The following is a 23,345-nucleotide window of genomic DNA, read 5'->3' as shown; positions in this document are numbered from 1 at the left end:
CTCAAAGCTGTTGCTGGCTACAATCCCAACTATGGTGCTAATGTGAGAATCGTGAGAATGATGTACATAGCCTATGTTAGGTCCTTAATTGATTATGCTGCTCCCATGTTGATATTAGCTAGAGAAAGTTCTCTCCGACCCTTGGAGTTAATGCAAAATGAAGCTCTCATGATTATTCTTGGCTGTCCCAGATCTACAAAAGTTCTTAACATGAGGAAGGAGCTCGGTATTTCTAGTATCAGTGATAGGATTGTTGAAATTAACACTGTACTCGGTATTAGAATGTTGAGAAACGAACCAGACACTGTCACAGTGAATCTTACCAAGTGTCTAGAGGTAAATACACACAGATCTAAATGGATTGTGAAAACGTGCAATTGCATTAAGTTTTATAACCTGCATGAACTGTATCACTGTAGGCAACAAGAGCATTTCACCCCTCCATGGAAGATGTGTTCATTTAATATCACATACCTACAAGTCCCTCCCAAGAAGCTCATTGCTAGTAATCCCTTCCTTAAATCTCTTGTTAGAGCAACTGCTCAAGAAGAAATTTCTCACCTAGCTGGTAGTAATAAGTTATCACAAGTTATATACACTGATGGATCTAAACAGGAGTCTTCTGGCAGGGCTGCATCTGCTCTTGTTGCCACCTCTCTAGTTAAGAACGATAATAAATTTGTTGAGTTAGGCATAAGAATTAACAACTGGGCGTCTACACTGCAAACTGAATTGTTTGCAATCCTAATGGCGCTAAAGCTAACCTATGACACTGAGCTTGACTCTGTCATCATTACTGATTCTGTCATCATTGAAGGCTCTTGACTCATATAATGACTCCAACAACATGCTCATTGGAGAAGCCAGGTATAGATACTCAAAAATTAGGGACAAAGGAATTAATGTACAATTGCTATGGATCCCATCACACATTGGATTACTCCTTCATGATAAAGTTGATATGTTAGCCAAGAAGAGTACCCAGAAGGAGAATGTAGAATATAACTTTGGTATAACTGTGTCTAGCATTAGGAATAATATTAGGAGAGAAGTAAATAATGAAAATGATTGTTATAGGAATGCAGTTAGAAGCCTGAGTAGATCTATAACCCACTGATAACATGAACGTAGATAAGTATGTTTATGGAGCAACTTGCAATGTGAACAGCTGTATAGTCCTTGTGGCTTAGCGCTTCTTTTTTGATTATAATAATGCAATGTGAACAGACTGACTGATGTTGTAGTGGCCAGGCTTAGGCTTGGTTACAAGTACTGACTGATGTTGTAGTGGCCAGGCTTAGGCTTGGTTACAAGTACTGACTGATGTTTGGGAGACACACAGATGATGATCAAACTAAATGTAAATTATGTGATCAGGCATATGGTCACTCTCTTGAACACTGTGCTTAATTGTCCACTCATTGAGGAATACAGAGACACAGTATAATAACCTATGTGACATGTCAAGATATCTTATTAATGAAAATAAGATACCAGATATACTAAGCAAATTTCATAAATTTGCTTGTAACAGATAAGTGAACTATAGATATGTAGATATAAATACATATGTATTCCTGTTAACCCTTTGGGGCCTAGTTCCTAGGCCTTTTGTGTATCCATATGCTCTCGCGCTACCGTCCACAGGATGGATATGGGGTGCACAATAAACTAGCCACTTCGGTGGCGAAAAATCATTAATCCATCTATGATATTTTTTTCAAAATTATATAATAAACACGATGCATAACATATAAATAAGATAAATACACCCCACAGTAGCAGACGACTTGCACAAGTGACGCCATATTAGAAATGATAATAATAACAATACTCACCGAGTCTCATTAAATGTCGTATATTACGTTAATATACACATTTTCATTAATCCATCCATGATGTTTTTTTCAAAATTATATAATAAACACGATACATAACATAAAAAGATAATAAATACACCCCACAATAGAATAAATAAACATAAATGTAAGATGTGGGAGCCAGATAACTTGTACAAGTGACGCCAAGAATAACATTTTCTCTAATCTAACATAAGAGAAAATGTGTTACTGGGGGTAACTAGAAAATTATTCCTTTCGTATGTATGTAAGTAAGTTTATTCAGGTATACACAAATACAGTTACATAGATTATCATCCTCTTCAAGGGGGGCTCCTTGGCGTGGTGAAGAGGCTCTTGGTCTGAGGAATTAGACCTATCGGTCTTCTTCCTCAGACCGAACCTAATTACCCCCCAATCTCCCCTCCCCTATCCCATCCTCCCCATCCTCCCCTTTTTCCTTTCCTCCTCCTCCTCCCCACTCCTCCCTTTTGCCCTTCCTCTTTTTGTCCTTTGGGATTTCTCCCACAGGCACGCTAGTTCCTAGGTAGAGGAAAGGACACCGGGGTCGATCCCATTCCGTTGAGGTTTCTTGGCGGTGGCGTAGTTTGCCGTGGAATCTGGATTGCCTAGGGATGTCCCGATCCCTCTCCGGTATCCCGGAGTAGCTTTGGGTGTCTTTTGGGCGACGGGTGTATCTCTGGAAGCCACCTTTCGGATTCCGGGGGTGGTGGCTGAAGGAGGTATGCTTTGTGGCGGATATCCGGCCGCCCTCTCTTTTGTCCACCGAGGTAGCTCGGCAGATGTGAGGTTGCTATCCCAGATTGCTGGTTTACTGGCATGAAGGGTAGGGTATGGCACGGGTTCCATGCTGCATCTGCGCTACTAGCGGTGTCGAGTCCTCTTGGGCGCGGAGGGAGATTTCTGGCCCTTTCATTCCTCCTAGGAACTATCCCTCCCCGGTCCCCCCTTTTTTTTTTTCTTTTTTTTATTTTTATTTTCTTTTCTTCTTTCTTTTTTTTTCTTAAAAACAAAAAGAAAGAAGTAACCTAACCATGGCAGCCCTAGTCCATGAACCTGGTACCCCCGGGCCCCTTCTTGATACCGCACCCCGTTCTGACCCCGCCTCGTCTTTGGACCACTCTTCAGACATTCCTCATGCCTCTGTACCTATTGCCGGTGCTGTTTCCTCACCCGCTTCAGGTACTGAGGCCTCGACTGACTCCTTCGATTTATCAGACCTTCGCTCTCCTCTGACTATGCTTCCGGCCTCTCCCTCTACGGTGCGGCAATTTTCAAATCGCCGACCCGTTCCACGTCGGACCAACTCTGGTCCCACGCCTAAACGTCAACGACAATTACCTGCTGATGATACTTCTCCACCTTCACCTTCTCGTTCTTCTCAGAAACGATCGACACGTCCTTCACTACCTTTCCACGCTCAGTTTCAGACTGAACAGTGGACTAAATTCTTCACTTTACGACCAACTTCCTCTACTGCCTATCTTTCTGACCATAGTATTGGCAAGGCACTCCTACGCCATGTTGGTAAAGATATTTCTTTTCATGCTCTTAAGAGCGGTACGCGCATCATTACCGTACAGAATGCTACCCAGGCTCGTGAGCTCTCTCGTCTTTCCCATATAGATACTGTTCCTGTCACCCTTGAAAAACATCATTCCCTCAATTCTTGTAGTGGTACCGTTATTCTGCCCCATACCATAGTTCAACAAAATTTCCAGACATGTGGCACCGACATTCTAGAACAGCTGGAACTCCAAGATCTCCCAATCCTCAAGGTAGACACTTACGTTCTTCCTGCCCGTGGGCGGAGACGATACCCTAGCAATGTGGCTCGTTTAACTTTTGACAGCCGAGAACTCCCATCCTCCGTTTATATAGCAGGACATCGGTTACAAGTTCGAAAGGTGATCCCTACACCACAACAGTGTAGAAATTGCTGGCGATTTGGCCATCCAGCGAAATATTGCAGATCTATCGCCGAATGCCCAGTCTGTGGTGCCGATGACCATTCTAATACGTCTTGCAATCGATCTCCCTCTTGCCTTAACTGTCATGAGGCTCACCCTTCGTACTCTCGCCGTTGTCAGGTCTATTTAAACGAGCGGGAAATCCGTTACCTCAAAGAGACAGAAGGTCTCCCTTATGCCATGGCAGTTTCTCATCTCCGCCTCCAAGGGAGACTCCCACGTGTTTCTTATTCCCGTGTTTCAAAACGTCCCCCCACTTCTGGTATCCCATCTTCTACACCCACCTCTGTGGTTACCTCTCCCATAATCACTCCTGTATCTAATCCTTTTGCTGTCCTCGGCTCAGACGTCCCTACTTCAACGCCTCAGTCTAATCTCGCTTCTTCGAGTTCTCTCTTACAAGCCTCAGTATCGACGAGACCTCGTACGACACCTCTTCCCAATCGTCCCTCTACTTCTCAAAAGTCAAAAAAAGGTCCGGTAACACCTCCTACCCATCTTCCACCTCCTCATTTTACCCTCCCTGTCTCTGTCCCTAGTTCTTCCCCTCTCACTGGCTCAGTTACAAGTGCAGAGGTTCACCCTCCTCCTCGTAATGTACCTTCCTCCCCTGTTCCCTCCCAAGTTTCTTCCTCTTGTGCCACCTCCCAGGTTCCTGTCTCTTCTGTCCCCTGCCACGCTTCTCCAGTTCCCTCCACCCTTTCGCCCCCCCCTACCTTGGTACAGTCCAATACAGTTCCAATCTTTACTCATCCTCCCCCTACCATTCCCAATATTGTCTCCCATACGACATCTTTGAATTCCGAAACACTTGAAGCAATCTCTGAATATATTGCAGAGACCAAACCATCAATGGACACTGATCCACCTTCCGCTCTTTCTCTCTCCTCTGCTCCATCTGCGCAACTCCTTTCTTCACAGCGCACCGTTCCTTCGCTGCTTGAACATTTTCCACTGCCTCCGCATGTGGACTTTTCTAACCCTTCTAGTCCGTAGGAACCCTTACCTGCGGATTTCAAGTATCTTTATCATTGCCAATCATGGCCTTTTTACAGTGGAATATACGCGGCCTCAGGGGTAATCGGGGTGAGCTTCAGATGTTACTCTCCCAGTTTGCCCCTGTTGGTGTTTGCTTACAGGAACCAAAATTACACTCTGCTGTTATTTCTCACATCTCAGGCTATAATTTATTGTATTCTTCAGATCCTTTTCCTGATGGGACCTTTAATGAAAGTGCCCTTCTTCTCCGCACTGATATTCCGTACCATCAGCTATTTATTCATACTTCGCTGCATTACACAGCAGCCCGTATCCACTTACATAGGTGGTATACGCTCTGTTCTTTATATCTCTCTCCTTCTCGGGCATTATCTATTCCGGATTTTGCCTTCCTTGTTTCGTCATTACCGCCACCGATTCTGTTACTTGGTGATTTTAATGCCCACCATTTCCTCTGGGGAGGGTCTCACTGTGATTCCCGTGGAATTCAGTTAGAGGCTTTTCTTGCCACCCACCCCCTCCATGTTTTAAATACAGGTACTCACACCCATTTTGATCCTCGGACTCATACTCTCTCTTGCATAGATCTCTCAGTTTGCTCTTCCTCCGCCGCATTAGACTTTACTTGGTCTGTTCTCCCGGACTTACATGACAGTGATCATTTCCCAATCATTCTTACTTCCCCTTCATATTCGCCACCTCTTCGCACCCCACGCTGGCAATTTAATCGGGCAAATTGGAACCTTTACTCACACCTGACTGTTTTTAAAGAGGTTCCTTCTTCGTCCTCCATCGATGAGCTTTTACACCTCTTCTCGTCCTCCGTTTTCACCGCAGCTTCTCATTCTATACCCCAAACTTCGGGCAGGCATTCTCAGAAATGCGTGCCTTGGTGGTCTCCTGCTTGTGCTCGTGCAGTACGTTTGAAACGCGCTGCATGGGGCAGGTACCGGTACAATAGAACCACAGAGCGACTCCTTGATTTTAAACAGAAGCGTGCGATCGCTCGCCGTGTCATCCGTGACGCTAAACGCACTTGCTGGCGAGATTATGTCTCCACCATCACCTCTGCTTCCTCTATGAGTGCAGTCTGGAAAAAAGTACGAAAACTGAGTGGTAAATATTCTCCTGACCCGGCTCCTGTTCTGCGGGTTGCCGGTGTTGATATAGCAAACCCACTAGATGTTGCCAATGAAATTGGCAATCATCTGGTCCGTATTTCTCAGGGACTCCATCTATGCCCCTCATTTCTTTCCTCAAAGTCTGCCAGAGAGTTAGCACCTTTGGACTTTTCTTCTCTCAGAGAAGAACAGTATAATGTGCCTTTTACACTTCAAGAACTGGAGGCAACACTCTCAGCTTGTCGATCATCGGCAGCTGGGCCCGACGACATTCATATTCGTATGCTACAACATTTACATCAGTCAGCCCTTGCAGTCCTATTACGCCTTTACAATCTTATTTGGTCACAAGGAGTTCTTCCACAGCTGTGGAAATCCGCCATTGTTCTCCCTTTCCGCAAACCAGGCACTACGGGACATGAAACCTCCCACTATCGTCCCATTGCTCTTACCAGTGCAGTTTGCAAAGTAATGGAACGTCTAGTAAATAGACGTTTAGTGTGGTATTTAGAGACACACAACAGTCTCTCCACTCGTCAATATGGCTTTCGTAAGGGACGTTCTACCATAGACCCCTTACTGCGCTTGGATACGTATGTTCGTAATGCCTTTGCGAATAACCACTCAGTTATTGCCATATTTTTTGATCTTGAGAAGGCATATGACACAACTTGGAGGTATAATATTTTAGCCCAAGCCCACTCCTTAGGCCTTCGAGGCAATCTACCATCCTTCCTTAAGAACTTTTTAACTGACAGGCATTTCCGTGTTCGGGTTAATAATGTGCTCTCCCCGGACTTTATCCAAGCTGAAGGTGTCCCCCAGGGATGTGTTCTGAGCACAACACTTTTTCTCCTTGCTATTAATGATTTGGCCTCTAGTCTTCCATCAAATATTTGGTCATCACTCTATGTTGATGACTTCGCTATTGCCTGTGCAGGCGCTGACTGTCACCTCCTTACAGTTTCTCTCCAGCATGCAGTCGACCGTGTTTCCAATTGGGCCACCACACATGGGTTTAAATTTTCCAGCACTAAAACCCACCAAATCACTTTCACTAGACGCTCTGTCATCTCTGATCATCCTTTGTACCTCTATGGCTCACGTATCCCTGAACGTGATACAGTCAAGTTTCTGGGCCTCCTCTTTGATCGTAGGTTATCCTGGAAACCTCACATTACCTCTCTGAAGGCAACTTGTCACAGCCGGCTGAACCTTCTTAAAACCCTTGCTCATCTTTCGTGGGGAGCTGATCGTCGAACCCTCCTTCACCTACATTCCACCCTTATTTTATCGAAACTTGATTATGGTGACCAGATCTATTCAGCGGCATCTCCTGCTACTCTCTCTAGCCTTAACCCCATTCATCACCAAGGATTACGTTTATGTCTTGGTGCTTTTCGCTCTTGCCCTGTCGAAAGCCTCTATGCAGAAGCGAACGTTCCATCCTTATCCGATCGCCGTGATGCCCATTGCTTGCGCTACTATGTACGCTCTCATGATCTCCGCAATCCTTCCATTTATAGAATGGTCACTGATATTAGTAGACATTCTTTATTTGTTCGCCGCCCCTGCTTACTCCGTCCCTTCTCTCTTCGCCTTCATTCGCTCTTGTCTTCTCTTCAACTACCACCTTTCTATGTACATGTAGCATCTCACTTTTCCCTACCCCCCTGGGAAGTTCCAGCTGTTCGAGTCTGTTCTTTCTCCCTCCCTTGCTCGAAAGCCCAACTGTCTACGGTCGCTTCCCGCTCTCTTTTTCTTGACCACTTTCACTCTCATTCTCATGCCATTGCTGTGTACACAGATGGCTCTAAGTCTTCTGACGGCGTAGGATTCGCAGCAGTGTTTCCGGACAGCGTCGTACAAGGGCATTTACTATCTTCAGCTAGTATTTTTACTGCTGAATTATATGCCATCCTTACAGCACTTATCCGTATTGCATCTATGCCTGTGTCATCATTTGTGGTTGTCTCAGACTCCCTTAGTGCTTTACAGGCTATACAAAAATTTGATACACCTCACCCCTTAGTCCTCCGTATCCAACTTTGGCTACGCCGCATCTTTACTAAGCATAAAGATATTGTTTTTTGTTGGGTCCCTGGTCATGTTGACGTACAGGGCAATGAACAGGCAGACACTGCTGCGCGGTCAGCAGTACATGACCTACCAGTTTCTTATAGAGGTATTCCATGTACGGACTATTTTGCTGTAATATCTTCCCACCTTCACACCCGTTGGCAACAACGTTGGTCTACTATGCTCGGCAACAAACTTCAGTCTATTAAACCGAGTATAGGTTACTGGCCGTCTTCTTATCACCAGTGTCGAGGTTGGGAGACTACTCTCTCCCGTCTTCGCATTGGCCATACTCGTCTTACTCATGGATATCTCATGGAGAGGCGTCTTGCTCCTCTCTGTGAGAATTGCCAAGCTCCATTATCAGTCAGCCACATTCTGTTGGACTGCCCACTTTATCAACGAGCACGCAGAATTTACCTCTGTCGTCGTCTTCGCCCCGCTGCTCTCTCTTTACCTTCCCTTCTCGCTGATGGACCCACCTTTCATCCGGACTCTCTCATTGACTTTTTGACAACGACTGACTTACTCCACAAATTTTGATACGTTCAGCCCTTTCTACTTGTATCTCTTGCTACCCTCTACCCCCGTACTATCCCCTGCCCCGCTGTTTTCTGTAACCTGCTGATCATCCCCCCTCCCTTCTGCCATCCAATTCCCTTGCTTCCTTCCCTACCCTGCAGCGCTGTATAGCCCTTGTGGCTTAGCGCTTCTTTTTGATTATAATAATAATAATAATAGATTATCATACATAACAACATATGTGTAGAGAACCTAGGATAACCCAAAAAAGTCAGTGTGACTTATTTCCATTGCCTTCACTTAGAGCTTCATTTCTTCTCAAAATGATGTTACATGAGAATGGGAGTGTTCTTTATTAATTCTACCGTATCAATGTAGAGACAACCTGTACACAATGTAACTTGTACACAAACCAGACGTGTACACTTCGTTTGTTTACAAAACTTACCTTCGCCTGGTTTGTTTACATAACTCTGCGCCTGTCCTCTCTCATGTACTCATTCTTTCTCTCTCTCATTTATTCGTTTTATCTCATTTACTTACTCCTGACCCTACATTAAGACTACAAATATTTTAAGGTAAGTAATGAGTGAACTGTATATATATTTTATCGCTCTGGGATGCTTAAATATCATAGAATATATGTGTGGGTGGGTTGGCCTGGTATGGTAGCCCGGCTGACTACCATACATACCACACTTGATTTTTTACAATAAATACTACTCATCTCACCCTATATTTTAAGGTAAATAATGAGTGAACTGTATATACATTTTATCGCTCTGGGATGCTTAAATATCATAGAATAGTATGTGTGGGTGGGGTGGCCTGGTAAGGTAGCCTGGCTGATTACCATACATACCACACTTGATTTCTTACAATAAATACTACTTGTCTCACCCTAGATTAAGACTATAAATATTTTAAGGTAAGTAATGAGTGCACTATGTGTGTATTGTACTTTTTTTATTATTTTTTGATGCCTGGTTCTATTGCTAACTTAATATATGTTAGTGTAAACTTGTTATCTAGTGTTTGTATGCATTTATAAGTGGAAAAAAAGGGTGTTCCACTTTACGGCGGTAGCCTGGAACCTAACCTGCCATATAAGTGGGGCCCTGCTGTATATATATATATATATATATATATATATATATATATATATATATATATATATATATATATGTATATATATATGTATATATGTATATATATATATATATATATATATATATATATATGTGTGTGTGTGTGTGTGTGTATGTTTGTCGGCTTAGTGCTTTTTTTTTATTATATGTTAACTTAATATTGGAAACTATATTATGTTTGGTAGCAGAACAGGAGTTGCGCAAATTAACATTAAGATCGACAACACTCTAATTGCCAGACATAATGAGGGCAAATTCCTAGGCCTATACCTCGACAACAACCTGAATTTCAGCACCCATATCCAACACATAACCAAAAATGTATCCAAAACGGTTGGGATCCTCTCCAAGATACGATACTACGTGCCACAAAATGCCCTTCTCACACTATACCACTCGCTTATTTATCCATACCTCACCTATGCTATTTGTGCTTGGGGATCAACTGCAGCAACACACCTAAAGTCAATAATAACCCAACAAAAAGCCGCAGTTTACCTGGAGTTTACCTGGAGAGAGTTCCGGGGGTCAATGCCCCCACGGCTCGGTCTGTGACCAGGCCTCCTGGTGGATCAGAGCCTGATCAACCAGGCTGTTACTGCTGGCTGCACGTAAACCAATGTATGCGCCACAGCCCGGCTGGTCAGGAACTGACTTTAGGTGCTTGTCCAGTGCCTAAAGTCGGTTCCTGACCAGCCGGGCTGTGGCTCATACGTTGGTTTGTGTGCAGCCAGCAGTAACAGCCTGGTTGATCAGGCTCTGATCCACCAGTAAGAATAATCACTAAATCCCATCCCTGGTAACACACCTTCCACTCTTCATAGATCTAAACTTACTCCCTGTTCAGTACATCCACACTTGCTACTGTGCAATCTACATCTACAGGACCTTAAATTCCAATATTAACCTTGACCTAAAATGCTTTCTTGATAGTTGTGACAGAACCCACTGGCATAACACCAGACACAAACATCTCTGACATTCCCCATATCTGACTAAACATTTATAAAAATTCAATGTATGTCAAAGGCCCTAAAATCTGGAACACCCTACCTGAAAACTCTAGAACTGCAGACACATTCATCACCTTCAAAACTACCATTAGAAAACATCTTATCTCCCTGATACACCCCGTCAACTAATTACACGAATACCACCTGGTGGTTCACACTTACACTCACTCGCCCATTTGGCCATAAACAGAAATATCAATCTCAATCTTAAAATAATGAATCCTAACTAGTCATAAGTTGGCCTGTGATACTCCAATACTGAAACTATGTATTGTGCCAAAACAAAAGCATTCACATTGCTAAACTCACAAACTAGTATTTAGTCACTTAGCCATAATACCAACTTACCTCATAATTTGTAATATTTTAAAGTTAAGAATTAATCTAAGTCTGCCTGAAATGCCTAGCCATGCTAGGTGTTCTAGTGGCACCCTCTGTAATTAGTATGCCCTTCAAGGGGGGCTCATTGGCGTGGTGAAGAGGCTCTTGGTCTGAGGAATTAGACCTGTTGGTCTCCTTCCTCGGACCGAACCTAATTACCCCCCAATCCCCCCTCCCTTTTTCTTTTCCTCCTCCTCCTCCCCACCCCTCCCTATTACTCTTCCTCTCTCTTTTTTTTTTTTTCCACAGGCACGCTAGTTGCTGGGTAGGGAAAAGAGTACTGGGGTCCATCCCATTCCGTTAAGGTTCTTGGCGGTGGTGTAGTTTGCCATGGAATCTGGATCGCCTGGGGATGTCCCAATCCCTCTCCGGTCTCCCGGGGAGTGGCTTTGGGTATCTTTCGGGCGACGGGTGTATCTCTGGAGGCTGCCTTTCGGACGATGGGTGTATCTCTGGAGGCTGTCTTTCGGACTCTGGGGGTGGTGGCCAAAGGAGGTATGCTTTGTGGCGGATATCTGGCCGCCCTCTCTTTTGTCCACCGAGGTAGCTCAGCAGATGTGAGGTTGCTATCCCAGATTGCTGGTTTACTGGCATGATGGGTAGGGTATGGCATGGGTTCCATGCTGCATCTGCACTACTTGCGGTGCTGAGGTCCTCTTGGGCGCAGAGGGAGATTTCTGGCCCTCTCATTCCTCCCAGGAACTATCCCTCCCCAGTCCTCCCTTTTTTTTATTCTTTTTTTATTTTTATTTTCTTTTCTTCTTTCTTTTTTTTCTAAAAACAAAAAGAAAGAAGTAACCTAACCATGGAAGCCCTAATCCATGAACCTGCTATCCCCGGGCCCCTTCTTGATACCACACCCCGTTCTGACCCCGCCTCATCTTTGGACCACTCTTCAGACACTCCTAATGCCTCTGTACCTCTTGCCGGTGCTGTTTCCTCACCCGCTTCAGGTACTGAGGTCTCCACTGACTCCTTCAATTTATCTGACCTCTGCTCTCCTTTGACTATGCTTCCGGCCTCTCCCTCTACTGTGCGACAATTTTCCAACGACAATTATCTGCTGATTATACTTCTCCACCTTCTCGTTCTTCTCGGAAAAGATCTACACGTTCTGCACTCCCTTTCCACGCTCAGTTTCAGAATGCACAATGGACTAAATTCTTCACTTTATGACCGACTTCCTCTATTGCCTATCTTTCCGACCATAGTATTGGCAAGGCACTCCTCATGTTGGTAAAGATATTTCTTTTCGTGCTCTTAAGAGCGGTGGTACGTGCATCATCACTATACAGAATGCTACCCAAGCTCTTCTTTCTCTTCTTTCCCATATCGATACTGCTCCTGTCGTTATTGAAAAACATCATTCCCTCAATTCTTGTTGTGGTACCGTCATTCTGCCCCATACCATAGTTCAACAAAATTTCCAGACATGTGGCAATGACATTCTTGAACAGCTGAAACTCCAAGATCTCCCAATTCTCAAGGTAGACACTTATGTTCTTCCTGCCCGCGGGCAGAGACAATACCCTAGCAATGTGGCTCATTTAACTTTTGACAGCCGTGAACTCCCATCCTCAGTTTATGTAGCAGGGCATCAGTTACAAGTTCGAAAGGTGATCCCTACACTGCAACAGTGTAGAAATTTCTGGCGATTTGGCCATCCAGCGAAATATTGCAGATCTATAGCCGAATGCACTAGAAGACAAAAAGAATGCAGATGTAATATATACAGACTTTGCAAAAGCCTTCGACAAGTGTGACCATGGCGTAATAGCGCACAAAATGCGCGCTAAAGGAATAACAGGAAAAGTCGGTCGATGGATCTATAATTTCCTCACTAACAGAACACAGAGAGTAGTCGTCAACAGAGTAAAGTCCGAGGCAGCTACGGTGAAAAGCTCTGTTCCACAAGGCACAGTACTAGCTCCCATCTTGTTCCTCATCCTCATATCCGACATAGACAAGGATGTCAGCCACAGCACCGTGTCTTCCTTTGCAGATGACACCCGAATCTGCATGACAGTGTCTTCCATTGCAGACACTGCAAGGCTCCAGGCGGACATCAACCAAATCTTTCAGTGGGCTGCAGAAAACAATATGAAGTTCAACGATGAGAAATTTCAATTACTCAGATATGGTAAACATGAGGAAATTAAATCTTCATCAGAGTACAAAACAAATTCTGGCCACAAAATAGAGCGAAACACCAACGTCAAAGACCTGGCAGTGATTATGTCGGAGGATCTCACCTTCAAGGACCATAACATTGTATCAATCGCATCTGCTAGAAAAATGACAGGATGGATAATGAGAACCTTCAAAACTAGGGAGGCCAAGCCCATGATGACACTCTTCAGGTCACTTGTTCTATCTAGGCTGGAATATTGCTGCACTCTAACAGCACCTTTCAAGGCAGGTGAAATTGCCGACCTAGAAAATGTACAGAGAACTTTCACGGCGCGCATAACGGAGATAAAACACCTCAATTACTGGGAGCGCTTGAGGTTTCTAAACCTGTATTCCCTGGAACGCAGGAGGGAGAGATACATGATTATATACACCTGGAAAATCCTAGAGGGACTAGTACCGAACTTGCACACGAAAATCACTCACTACGAAAGCAAAAGACTTGGCAGACGATGCACCATCCCCCCAATGAAAAGCAGGGGTGTCACTAGCACGTTAAGAGACCATACAATAAGTGTCAGGGGCCCGAGACTGTTCAACTGCCTCCCAGCACACATAAGGGGGATTACCAACAGACCCCTGGCAGTCTTCAAGCTGGCACTGGACAAGCACCTAAAGTCAGTTCCTGATCAGCCGGGCTGTGGCTCGTACGTTGGTTTGCGTGCAGCCAGCAGCAACAGCCTGGTTGATCAGGCGCTGATCCACCAGGAGGCCTGGTCACAGACCGGGCCGCGGGGGCGTTGACCCCCGAAACTCTCTCCAGGTAAACTCCAGGAATGCCCGGTCTGTGGTGCCGATGACCATTCTAATACGTCTTGCAATCGACCTCCCTCTTGCCTTAATTGTCATGAGGCTCACCGTTCATACTCTCGCCGTTGCCAAGTCTACTTAAATGAGCGGTAAATTCGTTACCTCAAAGAGGCAGCAGGTCTCCCTTATGCCATGGCAGTTTCTCATCTCCGCCTCCAAGGGAGACTACCTCCAGTTTCTTATTCCCGTGTTTCAAAACGTTCCCCCACTTCCGGGGTCCCATCTTCTGAAGCCTCCTCTGTGGTTACCTCTCCCATAGTCACTCCTGTATCTAATTCTTTTGCTGTCCTGGGCTCAGACGTCCCTACTTCAACGCCTCAGTCTGTTCTCGCTTCTTCGTGTTCTCCCTCACAAGCCTTGGTATCGACGAGATCTCGTTGGCAGCAACGAGATCTCGTTGCTGCCAACACCCGTTGGCAGCAACGTTGGTCTACTATGCTCGGCAACAAACTTCAATCTATTAAACTGAGTATAGGTTACTGGCCGTCTTCTTATCACCAGTGTTGAGGTTGGGAGACTACTCTCTCCCATCTTCGCATTGGCCATACTCATCTTACTCATGGATATCTCATGGAGAGGTGCCCTGCTCCTCTCTGTGAGAATTGCCAAGCTTCATTATCAGTCAGCCACATTCTGTTGGACTGCCCACTTTATCAACGAGCACGCAGAATTTACCTCCGTCGTCGTCTTCGCTCCACTGCTCTCTGTTTACCTTCCCTTCTCGCTGATGGACCCACCTTTCATCTGGACTCTCTCATTGACTTTTTGACAACAACTGACTTACTTCACAAACTCTGATACCTTCAGCCCTTTCTACCTCAATCTCTTGCTACCCTCTACCCCCGCACTATCCCCTGCCCCACTGTTTTCTGTAACCTACTGATCATCCCTCCCCCTGTCTGCCATCCAATACCCTCGCTTCCTTCCCTACCCTGCAGCGCTGTATAGCCCTTGTGGCTTAGTGCTTCTTTTTTATTATAATAATAATTATCATCATTATTTTATGCCTTGACCTAGGAAATGTACAGAGAACCTTCACGGCACGCATAACGGAGATAAAACACCTCAATTACTGGGAGCGCTTGAGGTTCCTGAACCTGTATTCCCTGGAATGCAGGCGGGAGAGATACATGGTTATATACACCTGGAAAATCCTAGAGGGACTAGTACCGAACTTGCACACGAAAATCACTCACTACGAAAGCAAAAGACTTGGCAGACGATGCAACATCCCCCCAATGAAAAGCAGGGGTGTCACTAGCACGTTAAGAGACCATACAATAAGTGTCAGGGGCCCGAGACTGTTCAACTGCCTCCCAGCATACATAAGGGGGATTACCAATAGACCCCTGGCAGTCTTCAAGCTGGCAATGGACAAGCACCTAAAGTCGGTACCTGACCAGCCGGCTGTGGCTCGTACGTTGGATTGCGTTCAGCCAGCAGTAACAGCCTGGTTGATCAGGCTCTGATCTACCAGGAGGCCTGGTCACAGACCGGGCCGCGGGGGCGTTGACCCCCGGAACTCTTTCCAGGTTGAATGGTATTTTTGGTCAGGTGAGTTGCAGCCTTAATGACCCTCTTCCAGCCGATACCTGTGAGGCAATTAGGTTAAGTTAGGCAAGATAGACGAGGCAACAGAACAGTGTTTCCTGATGCAGGTCTTAGTCATATGACCCACAGCTGGAACTTTTGGTCATCTGACCGAGGCCTTCCACTGGCTTATCACTCCACCCCTTGAAACATTAATGAAGACCATTTAATTTTATTCCAACTAACATCTAGTTGTCAGAGTTGGAAGAGTTGTTGATGCCAGACAACAGTGTGAGCTCACCCGGTACTTGTTATCTCCGATAAGATTACAAGATAACCAAGCTATGATAACAGGATTCAGTAGAGTATAACGTTTTTTTCAACATGAAAATAAGTAGGCTGTGGGAAGGTAGTGGATGCCACAGCTCGTGTGTATCGCTAATTACACAAAATGCGCTCAAACCGTATGGGTTTATGGCAGAAAGTTGTGGGATAAACAAATTTATTCAGGTACACATGAATACAGTTACATAAATTATCATACATAGTAACAAATATGTTAATTACCCCACCAGGACAACCCAAAAAGTCAGTGACTTATTTCCATTGGGCTCCTTATAATAAGTTATTATTTAAATCTTAAACTTTCAACACGGGGGATAAAAATAAGAGATGATCGTCCATGTAGATTCAAACAATAAAATATCTTATTCTGGCACTTTCTCCATATGCTATTATTCTACATGTTGTATCACTCGTAGGAGGCCCCGAGATATGGTTTCGGGGCGTTGACCCCCAAAACTTTCTCCAGGTATAATACACAAGACAGTCACAACTATAGGAGTACCGACTTGAGGCATACGAGTCAAACTCCATATATAACTGGTGTTATATACCGACAAGGTTATTAATATTGTTTAATATGTGGTGTATGGTATATTACATTGAAGTCTTTTCAACCATCAGGAATTTAAGTCATTTCACAGCCGTTCTCGAGATGTGAGAAATTCCATATATTTACCCAAATTGTCCCAGAACTGCCCTCAAGGGAGGTTCCTTGACGATGGTGAGGGGCTCTTGATCACAGGGAATTAGATCTGTGCTCCAATTGCCTGAATTAAGCGTGAATACCATCACACAACCCCCACAGGCACTGTTTAATCCCTACGGGTTTAGCCCTCCCTATAAAAATAATAATGTCCCAGAGCTAGAGAAGGGTAGACCTTATCTCAGTCTTCAAGAGTCGATAAAACACTCGATCGTAATCTGCGTTGTAGCTCCGCGATTACACCAGTATCACTACGACCCTTGGTATATACACATACACGTACTTTTCTCCAGGGTATATCCCTCGTATATACCACATCATCACTTTCAGCCTTCCAAGTGTATTAGCCAAAACAGTGGAGTCTTGTTTGGTGTGTGGTTCAAGTGGTCTGAAGCGACGTTAAGTGAGCATAAGTAGTGATCTGGAACCCGTGTGAACCACCGAATTATTAACGTATTCCAATGGTGTAATTAACCTTGCTTATTCAGAAGAAAAAATCGGTATTATTAATATTCCAGCTGTTAATTTATCCCCTTAAACTAACCCATAAATTTAGCTTTGATCTCGTAATAATTTCAGTTTAAAATTACTTAATTTACCTAACCTATTCGGAAATTTTCTAAATTAGTTTCTCTGGGAGAGTAAATATTCCTGAGTTTGTTGGAATAACATCTGAACAGTGAAAGTTTATTTGGAGAATTATTGGGACGAGTTGAACACTGAACTATAGTGAACAGGTTACTGGCAGTCATGATGACCATCTTGTAGTAGATAGGATTTAAACTATTACCCAGTCATGAGTTTTCTCAAGGGTATATATCTCCATGGGGAAGTGGAACACAATTCTTCCTCCGTAAGTCATGAGTGTCGTTAGAGGCGACTAAAATGCCGGGAGCTAATAGCTACTAACCCCATGTTATATAACTTACTATATTTAAATAGAAAAACTTTCGTTTTTCTTTTCAGGTGACCCTGCCTGGGTGGGATACAGCCGGTATGTTGAAAAAAATACACAGTGTATATACACAGTGTATACACGGCTCAATCCCTATGCAGGTGGTTGATGTATACTTGTCTGGTGGTGATAGGAGACGTGGGTAGTTAATAGGTTCTAAATACTACTTTATATATTTTCTGACCTGGCAGTAACAGCCTGGTTGATTACGCCCTGATACACCGCGAGTCCTGGTCATGGACCAGTCCACGGGGGGGGATTGACCCCCCCGACACACCCTCCAGGCATATCCCTCGTGACGTGTGTACACTTGAGAGCAACAATGTACGTACAACTAACAACTATCTTCAACACATCTGTCGAAACAGGACGACTACTGGAAGTATGTAAGACAGCAAATGTAGTCCCAATTTTTAAAAAAAGGAGATAGACACGAACCATTAAACTACAGACCAGTGTCACTGACGTGTATATTATTATTATAATCAAAAAGAAGCGCTAAGCCACAAGGGCTATACAGCGCTGCACTGACGTGTATAGTATGTAAAGTCATGGAGAAAATTATCAGAAGAGTGGTGGAACACCTAGAAAGGAATGAGCTTATCAACGACAACCAGCATGGTTTCAGGGACGGGAAATTCTGCATCACAAACCTACTGGAGTTCGATGACAGGGTGACGGCCCTAAGACATGAGAGAGAGGGGTGGGTAGATTGCATTTTCTTGGACTGTAAGAAGGTTCTGACACAATTCCCCACAAGAGATTAGTGTGGAAGCTGGAGGACCAAGCAGGGATAACAGGGAAGGCACTACAGTGGATCAGGGAATACCTGTCAGGAAGACGAGGAGTCATGGTACATGGCGAGGTATCAGAGTGGGCGCCAGTAATGAGCGGGGTGCCACAGGGATCAGTCCTAGGACCGGTGCTGTTTCTGGTATTTGTGAACGACATGAGGGAAGGAATCGACTCCGAAGTGTCCCTGTTTGCAGATGACGTGAAGTTGAGAAGAATTCAATCGGACGAAGACCAGGCAGAACTACAGAGGGATCTGGACAGACTGCAGGCCTGGTCCAGAAACTGGCTCCTGGAGTTCAACCCCACCAAGTGCAAAGTCATGAAGATTGGGGAAGGGCAAAGAAGACCACAGACGGAGTACAGTCTAGGGGGCCAGAGACTACAAACTTCACTCAAGGAAAAAGATCTTGGGGTGAGTATAACACCAGGCACATCTCCTGAAGCACACATCAACCAAATAACTGCTGCAGCATATGGGCATCTAGTAAACCTCAGAACAGCATTCCGACATCTCAATAAGGAGTCATTCAGGACGCTGCACACTGTGTACATTAGGCCCATATTGGAATATGCAGTGCCAGTTTGGAACCCACACCTAGCCAAGCACATAAGGAAACTAGAGAAAGTGCAAAGGTTTGCAACAAGACTAGTCCCAGAGCTAAGGGGTATGTCCTACGAGGAGAGGTTAAGGGAAATCGACCTGACGACACTGGAAGACAGGAGAGTTAGGGGGGATATGATAACGACATATAAAATACTGAGAGGTATAAACAAGGTGGACAGAGACAGGATGTTCCAGAGATGGGACACAGCAACAGCAGTTGGAAGTTGAAGACTCAGATGGACCACAGGGATGTTAGTAAGTATTTCTTCAGTCACAGAGTAGTCAGGAAGTGGAACAGCCTGGGTAGTGATGTAGTGGAGGCAGGATCCATACATAGCTTTAAGAAGATGTATGATAAAGCTCACGGAGCGGGAAGAGTGACCGGGTAGCGGCCAGGAGCTGTAATTGGACCCCTGCAATCACAACTAGATGAGTACTGGGAGGGTGTTTGGGCTATATACGGCTCACAGTACAAATTACACGCACCATTATGCAGGTTAAGTCAGGTTTCTAAGCTAGTTTTGGTACAAAAATAAAATTCTTTATATCATTATCCATGAAAAATATTTATCTATCATTCTGTAAGAAAATATTTTGTAAAAAAAGAGGGTTTCAGGGGTCAACGCCCCCGTGGCCCGGTCTGCCACCAGGCCTCTCCTAACCTCATTTTTAAATGACCTTTTGTGTAGTCTATACAATTTATATCTAACTGACCAAGTAATGTTTCAAACAGACGGAACTTTGAGGTGACAGCAACAGCCTGAGTGTTGAGAGAGAATGGCGTACGGTAAAGGTCAGGGAAGAATGTCTTACGGCAGAGGTCAAGGCACCATGGAGGAATATTTGGACTTGTTGCAGTATCTGTTGTACATCTTCAATACCATCTTCTTCGTAAGTACTATTAATGGCCTTTCTTGTTGACTAGCAGGGTTAGGTTAGGTTAGGTAAGTTAAAGTAAGGTTGGATTAGGTTAGGCTAGATTAGGCAAGGTTGGGTTAGGTTAGGTACCTGGAGTTTACCTGGAGAGAGTTCCGGGGGTCAACGCCCCCGCAGCCCGGTCTGTGACCAGGCGGCCTGGTGGATCAGAGCCTGATCAACCAGGCTGTTACTGCTGGCTGCACGCAATCCAACGTACGAGCCACAGCCCGGCTGGTCAGGTACCAACTTTAGGTGCTTGTCCAGTGCCTGCTTGAAGACAGCCAGGGGTCTATTGGTAATCCCCCTTATGTATGCTGGGAGGCAGTTGAACAGTCTTGGGCCCCTGACACTTATTGTATTGTCTCTTAACGTGCTAGTGACACCCCTGCTTTTCCTTTTGGGGATGTTGCATCGTCTGCCAAGTCTTTTGCTTTCGTTGTGAGTGATTTTCGTGTGCAAGTTCGGTACTAGTCCCTCTAGGATTTTCCAGGTGTATATAACCATGTATCTCTCCCACCTGCATTCCAGGGAGTACAGGTTCAGGAACTTCAAGTGCTCCCAGTAATTGAGGTGTTTTATCTCTGTTATGCGTGTCGTGAAGGTTCTCTGTACATTTTCTAGGTCAGCAATTTCACCTGCCTTGAAAGGTGCTGTTAGTGTTCAGCAATATTCCAGCCTAGATAGAACAAGTGACCTGAAGAGTGTCATCATGGGCTTGGCATCCCTAGTTTTGAAGGTTCTCATTATCCATCCTGTCATTTTTCTAGCAGATGCGATTGATTCAATGTTATAGTCCTTGAAGGTGAAATCCTCCGACATGATCACTCCCAGGTCTTTGGCAGTTGGTTTTTCGCTCTATTTTGTGGAAGGAATTTGTTTTGTACATTGATTAAGTTTTAATTTCCTCATGTTTACCATATCGGAGTAATTGAAATTTCTCATCGTTGAACTTCATATTGTTTTCTGCAGCCCACTGAAAGATTTGGTTGATGTCCGCCTGGAGCCTTGCAGTGTCTGCAATGGAAGACACTGTCATGCAGATTCGGGTGTCATCTGCAAAGGAAGACATGGTGCTGTGGCTGACATCCTTGTCTATGTCAGATATGAGGATGAGAAACAAGATGGGAGCGAGTACTGTGCCTTGTGGAACAGAGCTTTTCACCGTAGCCGCCTCAGATTTTACTCTGTTGACTACTATTCTTTGTGTTCTGTTTGTGAGGAAATTATAGATCCATCTGCCAACTTTTCCTGTTATTCCTTTATCACTCATTTTGTGCGCTAATACGCCATGGTCACACTTGTCGAAGGCTTTTGCAAAGTCTGTATATATTACATCTGCATTCTTTTTGTCTTCTAGTGCATCTAGGACCTTGTCGTAGTGATCCAGTAGTTGAGACAGACAGGAGCGACTTGCTCTAAACCCATGTTGCCCTGGGTTGTGTAATTGATGGGTTTCTAGATGGGTGGCGATCTTGCGTCTTAGGACCCTTTCAAAGATTTTTATGATATGGGATGTTAGTACTATCGGTATGTAGTTCTTTGCTATTGCTTTACTGCCCCCTTTGTGGAGTGGGGCTATGTCTGTTGTTTTTAGTAACTGTGGGACGACCCCCGTGTCCATGCTCCCTCTGCATAGGATGGTAAAAGCTCGTGATATGGGCTTCTTGCAGTTCTTGATGAACACAGAGTTCCATGAGTCTGGCCCTGGGGCAGAGTGCATGGGCATGTCATTTATCGCCTGTTCGAAGTCATTTGGCGTCAGGATAACATCGGATAGGCTTGTGTTAACCAAATTCTGTGGCTCTCTCATAAAAAAATAATTTTCATCTTCGACTCTGTCTGGTTAGCTGCTTGTTAAAAACTGAGTCATATTGGGACTTGAGTAGCTCACTCATTTCCTTGCTGTCATCTGTGTAGGACCCATCTTGTTTAAGTAGGGGCCCAGTACTGAACGTTGTTCTCGACTTTGATTTGGCATAAGAAAATAAATACGTTGGGTTTCTTTCGATTTCATTTATGGGTTTTAGTTCTTCCCACGATTCCTAACTCCTATAAGATTCCTGTAGTTTAAGTTCGATGTTTGCTATTTCTCTGACCAGTGTCTCCCTACGCATTTCAGATATATTGACCTCTTTTAGCCGCTCTGTTATTCTTTTCCGTCGCCTGTAGAGGGAGCGCCAGTCTTTCTATTTTACATCTACTCCTCCTTTTTCTTAGAGGAATAAGCCTTGTGCATACATCGAGTGCCACCGAGTTAATCTGTTCTAGGCATAAGCTGGGGTCTGTGTTGCTTAGTCTATCTTCCCAGCATATATCGTTTAGGACTTGGTTTACTTGGTCCAACTTTATGTTCTTGTTATTGAAGTTGAATTTGGTGAAGGCTCCCTCGTGACTGATGTCATTTTGTCGGTCTGGGGCTCCCAGCCATCCACCCAACCATCCACCCAGCCAACCACCCAGCCATCCACCCAACCATCCCCCCAGCCATCCACCCAACCATCCATCCATCCATCCATCCAACCATCCACCCAGCCATCCACTCAACCATCCACCCAGCCATCCACCCAACCATCCACCCAACCATCTATCGTAAGGGTTCTTAAATGGAGATATCGTAGGTTGAAAGTAGACACACTTGTAGGATGGTAAATATATTGTCAGACTGAGATGAGGGATGGAGCCCCAGCTGCCTTGCCTGTCTACGCCTGTATGGTCTGCCGCCGAGTGAGAGCGGGACAGAGGGATCACTGCCCATGTGTATCCCTATGACGTCACACAAAGCCAAAGGCCTACGAGGGATCTCGTGTCTAAAGCACAGGGATGATACTAATATGCTATGCTATATAATACTGGGAATACAGGGATCAGCAACTATGCTGACAGCTCGGTCATGTTACGTATGTCGTCCCGACATACACTACTATACTATAGGCTGAACAGGCAGGCGGATCTGGGCTGATTCTATACAATAACAAATTCATATATAACTTAGAACTAATGGATGGTACAACATGATTTTGACGTAATGGGTGTTAACGTAATCATTACAAACTATAAGAACAAATCATTATACAATATGGATGGAATTGATCGATCGATCTGTATTCATGCACTCTACGGATTCTGAGGAAGAATAATTATATACAAAGAAGTGTTTAACAGAAAGGCAGATTCGGTGCACTCAAATCTAGACTGTTAATTCTCAGAATACGGAGGGAACGTGAACACGAAAATTTCCGACAAACTGATCAGCTAATAATAAACACACAGTTGACAATTTCATTCATCTCGGACATCTAATTATACAGACTATGTACATTTAAACCCAATTCTGCGAGGGTAAGGTTTACGTATGCAGAATGGTTATCATCTCTGGGAGGATCGAATTCCTCTGCAATGGCTA

At 44.6% G+C, this 23,345-nt stretch overlaps 1 protein-coding gene across 7 annotated transcripts in view; it reads left to right on the top strand.

Moving 5' to 3' along the window:
* LOC128699865 (tetraspanin-2A) overlaps window positions 1-23,345 on the top strand; it is an 83,906-nt gene that overhangs the window by 24,117 nt on the left and 36,444 nt on the right. The window contains exons 1-2 of one of the 7 annotated variants that reach the window (XM_070102332.1): window positions 16,914-16,964; window positions 19,758-19,915. In XM_070102332.1, the coding sequence (XP_069958433.1) occupies window positions 19,802-19,915 (114 nt within the window). In that variant the 5' untranslated portion in view covers window positions 16,914-16,964; window positions 19,758-19,801. Of the gene's footprint in view, window positions 1-16,913; window positions 17,074-17,115; window positions 17,137-17,234; window positions 17,524-19,757; window positions 19,916-23,345 lie in introns of those variants that run through there. The other 6 variants (XM_070102330.1, XM_070102333.1, XM_070102329.1 and 3 more) reach the window with 6 other exon arrangements.

Source organism: Cherax quadricarinatus, chromosome 81 (assembly GCF_038502225.1).
Source record: "Cherax quadricarinatus isolate ZL_2023a chromosome 81, ASM3850222v1, whole genome shotgun sequence".
NCBI classification, from domain to species: domain Eukaryota; kingdom Metazoa; phylum Arthropoda; class Malacostraca; order Decapoda; family Parastacidae; genus Cherax; species Cherax quadricarinatus.
Note: the sequence above shows the minus strand (reverse complement) of the source record. Positions and strands in the feature narration are given on the sequence as shown.